This window comes from Muscardinus avellanarius (genome assembly GCF_963383645.1).
Source record: "Muscardinus avellanarius genome assembly, chromosome: 3".
Classification (NCBI taxonomy): domain Eukaryota; kingdom Metazoa; phylum Chordata; class Mammalia; order Rodentia; family Gliridae; genus Muscardinus; species Muscardinus avellanarius.
Window position 1 is genome coordinate 15,725,470 of NC_137788.1, and position 6,816 is coordinate 15,732,285.

The window sequence follows — 6,816 nt, forward strand, 5'->3', positions numbered from 1 at the left end:
TCTGATGGGACTCAGAGGGCCTGTGGGCTCATTTCCTTCAGACGCAGGGGGAGGGGCCGGCTCCTGGTCAGGTGTTATAAACCCCCCAGAGGGGAGGCCTGGCACACTGCAGGTGGGGACCTCTCCAGGCTGCTGTGGGCAGGGCTGTGGCCGTGGGAGGAAGGAGGTGGAGCCTTCTTTTCTAGGGCACCGTCACCTGCCTGCTGCCCAGGGCATTGCCCCAGCTTTGCCCTGCCAGTGTGCGTGGCAGCGTGAAGCTGGGGCCTGCTCCCCAAAGCCTTTGGAGTGCGTTGACGACTTGTCAAGACCTATGTCGCTGGCCCCCCAGAACCCAGAACATGGCAGATGGGGCGCAGGCCAACCCCAAAGGGTTCAGGAAGAAGGTGCTGGTTAGACGCTGCTCTGGGCGGAGGGCTCCAAGTGTCGGGGCTTCTCCTGCTTCAAGAACCTCCAGGTAGGTGCCTACTGCTCCAGGGTGGAGCCCTCCATGGAGGGGGGCAGGGGATGGTGCTGAGGGCCCTGCTCCTGGAACCCATTTCTCCTGAGTTTCTGAGCGTTGGGCTGAGCTTGGTAGCTGTGTGGCCTTTGGGACCATGTAGTGAACCCTCGTGGCCCGCTTGAGGCCAGAGAGGGGGAGGAATCGGCCTCTGGCTGATCACCATTTGGGAAGTAGAGGTGGGATTGGGACGCAGGGACCCAGCTCTGGCTCTGGGTTCAGGCATCCAGCTGGGTCCCAGGACTCCCTGGCGCGTGGATGGGAGCGGCTGGCTCTGATCTGGGACGCGCTTCCTCTCTTGGACGCGGAGGCGTGGAGGGAGGTTGGTACCGGTGCCTCCCCGGTGGCTCTGCCACCTGGGGTGTGTCCCTCCAGAGGGACAGGCAGTGAGGGGTAGTGCCCACAGGGCTGCGGTGGCAGTAACTGGGACAGCAGAGGTGGTGCCATGCTGAGGCCCAGCACCGCGGGCAACGTGGTGGGATGGGCTCAGGCTCTGGGTTTCCCTCTTCAGGTCCAGCCTGGGCATAAAGGAGTTCTTCGCCATCACCATCTTGGCCGGCAGCGGTGAGCGCAGGCTGGGGGAGACCCTCCCACGTCCCCCGCGGCCTCTCTCTGGTGACCTCGGGTGCCTGCGCTCTGGTTCCAGTGGGCAGCCGCTTCCTTCCTCTCTCTGGGCCTCCGCTTCCCCTTCAGGCTGCATCCTCTCCCCCCAGGCTGTTTACACCTCCGTCACCTGTAAACACGCAGGGCTCGTGGCATTTATGAGGCGAGAGGGAGCAGGGCTGAGCAAGCATCGTAAAGTGGGGTGTTTGCTGGGTATTTGTGTACCTAGAGTGTGTGTGTCAGCGAGCGTGTGTGTCGGCAGCACTTAATGAGTTTGTGTGCAACCGAATACACACCTATCTGAGTATATAGGTGTGTTCTGCGCACACAGGGGTGTCTACGTGTGCAACACATCAGTGTGCATCCGGGTTGGCACCTGGGTGTGTAGTTCTATTTGAGTCTCTTCCTGTGAGCGTGTAATTGTGGTGTGCAGCCATGCGCCTGGGTGGGTGTGTGTGGTCTGCCTGTGAGTGTCTCTCCCATGGCAGTGCTCAGGCCCCGTGGACAGGGAAAGGCACCCTGCAGGATTGCCAACTGAGACCCCTGCCATACGTCTGACCCGCCATGCTTCTGTGCGCTCCCTGGCAGTGCCCCAGGTGCGCAGGTGCAAGCGGACCATGGAAGCGGCTGACTTCTCATGCCACCAGCTAAATGTCCCCCGAACAAGCCCAGGCTGAGGAAAAGAAATAAATGGGAGAAATAAAGATAAGTCTCCATGTGCAGATGGAGGAAGGGCTGCTGGCGTGCAGGCAACAGAGCTGGCACTTAGAAAACTCTCAGCCCAAGCCACTGGGTCACCAGAGCCCCCGCCCAACTAATGCGGCTCCTTCCTCGGCCTGGACTGTGTGTGTGTGTGTGTGTGTGTGTGTGTGTGTGTGTGAGTGTGTGTACACAGCCCTGGGTTCTGGCCACCCATTCTCCCCAGGGTGCTGTGTGTGAGAGTGGATTTGTGACGCGTGAGAGTGAGTGTGTGCCCGGGTGTGGGAGGGGACAGTTGGAGACTGTACGTTGTGTGTGTCTGTAGGGGGTTGTGAGTGTATGTAGGCACAGTATGTGTGGTGTAGAGAGGAGAGTGTGAGGGTATGTCTTGCGTAAAGCAGGTGAGTGTGAGTGGGTGTGTCTATCCTGCCCAGAGGAGAGGGGCAGGGCAGGGAAGTGGGTGTGGCAGGAGGTCCCCCACTCCCTTGTCCCGGGCTGGGGGACTGGGCTGGAGCGGCCCTAGGTTAAGGCCGGGCACTGAGGGCTCCTTCTCAGGGCGCCGCCCAGGCTAGGTGCCCTGGACACATTTGAAGCGGCCCTTAGCCCTTCGGGGGCCGGTGCGGGGTGTCATTACCCCAGTCCTCAGATTTGAGAATCGAGGTCAAGGAAGTTATGTGAGCTGCCGAGGTGGTGACTGACGCCTGGACCTCTTCCCCAGCCCTGGGCGGCTCCCAAGCTGCTCTGCACACGTTTTTCTCCTGCAAGACTCAGCGAAGCAGGCAGGCGCAAGAGACAGGAAGGAGAGTCAGCTCGGCCCCCTCGGCCTCTCCTGTGCTCTCTTCAACAGCCCTTTGGGGCCAGCTCCTCTGCAGCTCCAGAGGCTCAGCCCCTCTCCTGTCCTGTCCCGGGTGAACCTGACATTCCCATGATGCCACCTTCCTTTTCAAGGTCATCTTTCAGGCTCGTCTCCCTGCTCCTTCTGCTCTTCCTCCTCGCTGCTCCACCTTCTCTATAATGATGGAAACCACAGGGCCGAGACCCAGGGAGACTCCGGAGGAGCAGGATTCCCAACTCCCGCCCTCTGACAGCCCAACAGGCCTGAGCCGGGGCCCTGCTGAGCCCCAGGAGGGGACACGGCTTGCAGGATTGTTATTCCCATTTCACAGATGGGAAATCAGAGCCCCAGGAGCCTTTAGTTATTGGCTCCGTCTGACTAAAGCCCTAGATATTTCCACTAAGGCGCGTGAGGTGAGTTCCCCATCACTAGAGATGTGTAAAGACCAGGTCTAAGAGGTAAACAAGAGTGGCCTCCGGGGTCCAGCTAGCCTCCAGTTGCTGAAATTCTTGTCTTCCTCTCTCTCTCTCTCCCAGCACATTCCTTTGTTCACACAGCAAGGCAGGATGGAGGACTTGTAAAGAGCCGGCGGCAGGGCGCTGAGCTGGGCACCTAAGGCTGGGTGCAGCTGGAGGAGCCCAGGGAGGAGTCGCAGGCAGGGTCTGCATCCCAACTTGCGGGCAACAAACTCAGGTTCCTGTCTGGACCACCCAGGCAAGCCTTTGTTTTCTAAGCGTTAGTTTTCTCGTCTATAAAATGTGGATAGAGCGGCTCTCCTGCTGATGTGCAGGGCGCTTCACCAGCTCAGGACTGTGGGTACCAGACTCTGTGCCCAGGAAGACATGGGCAGGCAGCCCAGGTGGCCCAGAGAGCCAGCACTGGTGAGCAGCTCAGGATAGGAACAGCCAGAGAGAGCGGGGAGAAGACGGCCCTGGGCGAGCTGGCCTGGCAGCTGCTTAGAAGCTGATTCTGCCAGGGCACGGTGTCCTTGAACTATTTCTTTCGCTGTGCATGCTCAATCCTGAGATACACCAACTCCAGCAGTGCCGATTCCACCCCAGAGCCAGAGATACCAGGAGATACCAGGCAGAGGGAGTGGCAGACCCAGAATCAAGTCCTCGGGTTCCCAACGCATGTGGCATTAGCGAAGCCCCTTCTGGTGTAGCAGGCACTTGGGTGAGCTGCACCTACGGCAGTTTAATTTAAACAATGATTTGACTCTACGATGGTGCAAAGGTAAGAAACACTCAGTAGAAACCATACTTTGAGTTTCAAATTTGGGACTCTTCTCCGGCTAGCCACAGGCAGGGTGATCTCTCCTTTGCAGGACAGCACTGCAGCTCCCTGGTCACCAGGGGGCGCTGCTCTCAGAGGCCTGTGCTGCTAAGCACGGTATGAAATGCATCTTGGCCTGCATCTTCAGCTTGTGATGGGCTTTCTAGGCCGGGGCTCCATCCTAAGTCAAGGGACGTCTGTATAGCTAGGGGGCTAGGAAGCCTCACTCCCTGGACTCCAGATTCTGTCTCCGCCACCTTTTGACAACGTGACCCTGGGCTAGTGACTAAATGTTCCAGCTCAGCCATCTTGCCCATAAAATGGGATGAGCACAGGGTTGCAGTGAGCTCACAGTGAGCTGGCGCATGGAGGGCGTAGGATTCCGCCCAGCACAGAGCAAGCCCTCAACTACCATATACGTTTCTAGAAACCATATACGTTTCTCGGGCTGCAGAGCCGCATAGGGATGTGGGCGGCGCTGAGGCTTTGCAGATCCCGCCTCCCCGCTCCTCTGCCCTCTCCCCTGCTGGCCTCCCCGCCTCTCCTGCTTCCTCCCCCTCTCCCTGGCCCTGGGCACTGGGGGGGGGGAAGCCTCGGGCAGGGGCTCATGCACACCCCACTTCTCTTGTAGTTCTACCCACAGCCCACGGCAGCCTGTTCAACCTGAAGGCCATGGTGGAGACGCTCACCGGCAGAAGCGCCATCCTGTCCTTCGTGGGCTATGGCTGCTACTGCGGGCTGGGGGGGCGCGGCCAGCCCATGGACGAGGTGGACTGGTAGGTGCTGGGAGCCTGGGCTTCTGCAGGACCAGGTGGGGGCAGCAGCAGGTCGCAGTGACCTCCATCTCTGAGCCTCGGAGGCTCAGGCTTCTTGGCTGAGGTAGAGGCCGGGAGCCCCAGCTTTGGCCCGCCCTCTCCAGTGGTCTGAGATGCGCTCTCTTGTCTATGGCCACCCCCTCCTCCTTGCTATGCTCCCAACACACGTGAAGCAAGTCGCACACACCGCTGACGCCGCAGAGGCCATGGCTGTGATGCTCACCCCTCAGCCTGGGGGCCTGGAGGGCGGGGTGTGCTTCCCTGAGGCTCTCTAGCCGGGCGTGTTGGCCCAAGCTTGTAATCCCAGTACTTGGGAGGCTGAGACAGGAGGATTGCAGTTAGTGAGACTCTGTTTCAAAATAAAGAAGAAAAAATGGGGCTGGAGGTGTAGCTTCGAGGTAGAATGATGCCTCTGGGTTCAAACCACACACACACACACACACACACACACACACACACACACACACACACAGTGATTTCTGCTTCAATCTCCCCAACAGCAGCCAGCACCTAGGCCGGTGTCACTAGGAGACTAATAAATGCACGCTGACACTGCCCCCGCTCCTCTAGAGGTAGTGGGGGAACCGGCACTCTCATTTGCTTCCTGACCTTGTCCCCCCATGGCTGTCAGGCACAGCCAGGTAGAGTCTCTGCGCAAAGCCAGCTTCTCCGCACTGATTTAACCCCAGACCCCTCCTTCTACCCTGATTGTCCCCCACCCCGCGTACATACCCCCAGCTGCACACCCCCAGCTGCATCTCCGCTCCAGGGCAGGAACCTGAGAGCCCCCTGGGGATGGAACAGAGAGGTGAGACCAAGGCCAAGAACCCAGGGCACCAGGCCCAGCTCCGCCAGGGCTGTGCAACCTTGGGCAAATGACTATCTGTCTCTGGGCGGCACTTTGGAAAAGATCTGACCCCTGAGGGGCTGGAGCAGACGGCCCGAGGTCTCTGCTGAGGGGAGGCTGCCAGCGCCGCACCTGCCTGCTCAGCCCTGCCCGCCTCCAGGTGCTGCCATGCCCACGACTGCTGTTACCAGAAGCTGTTTGACCAGGGCTGCCGCCCCTATGTGGACCACTACGACTTCACCATCGAGAACGACACCACCATCGCATGCAGTGAGTTGATCCCCACATACCCAGCCCCGCCGGCAGGCGCACAGCGGGGATTTCTGGCAGACAATGACATGTTTTAGCACAGTATGTCCCAGTACTACACGGGATGCGCTGACACTAAAAACTAAATGTTCATTCAAAATGAATATTAGCATGAAACTAAGAGTTAGCGTAAGCCGGGCGTGGTGGCGCGCGCTTGTCATCCCAGCATTCGGGAGGCTGAGGCAGGAGGATCACGGTTCGCGGACAGCCTCCGCTACTTAGTGAGGCCCTCTGCAACTCAGTGAGACTGAGTTTCAAAATAAAGAATAAAAAAATAGGGGCAGAGGGTGTAGCTCAGAGGTAGAATGCCCCTGGGTTCCATCCCCAGACCCACAAAAAAAAGAATTATTGTAAGCACTCACTTGGCACAGGGACTACGGAGCACACTTAGAAATTAGTGTAAGTACTACTTGGGTCACTTGGTCCTGGCCAATCACTGCCTCTGGGACTGGAGGGAGCGCAGGAACCGCTGGGGTGGGCTTCTGTTTCTCTGGGTGTCTTAGGCAAGCCCCCCCTTTCTGTGCCTTGGTTTCCCCACTATTCAACGCCCATGTTGGACATCAGTGATTCTGCAGTTTCAACCTGGGCCAGTCACGCAAGGGGCTCCGGATGACGCAGGCTGCTGGCCCGGGGCAGCCGACCTGCAGCCTGAGACCACTCTGAGTCTGTGCCCCCGTGTCCCCGGGGCTGGTCCTTCACCCACAGCCTTGCCCCCACCCCCACAGGCGAGCTCAACAAGACACGCTGTGACAAGGAGACCTGTGAGTGTGACCGGAGCGTGGCTCTGTGCCTCAGGGACCAGCCATACAGGGAGGAGTACCGTGGCTACCTCAACGTCCGCTGCCAGGGCCCCACGCCCCGCTGCAGCATCTACGAGCCGCCCCCCGGGGTGGTCACCTGCGGAACCCGCCCCCCAGACACCCCTGCCGCGTCCTAG

The 6,816-nt window shown here is 59.5% G+C and overlaps 1 protein-coding gene across 1 annotated transcript; it reads left to right on the forward strand.

Annotated features, from left to right (window-relative positions):
* Positions 1–338: 338 nt before the first annotated feature.
* Positions 339–6,816, forward strand: PLA2G2F (phospholipase A2 group IIF; the record flags this gene model as incomplete). The annotated part of the gene is made up of 5 exons (XM_080691334.1): positions 339–454; positions 1,008–1,060; positions 4,540–4,684; positions 5,731–5,840; positions 6,605–6,816. The coding sequence occupies 5 exons, from the start codon at positions 339–341 to the stop codon at positions 6,814–6,816; spliced, it is 636 nt and encodes a 211-aa protein (XP_080547460.1).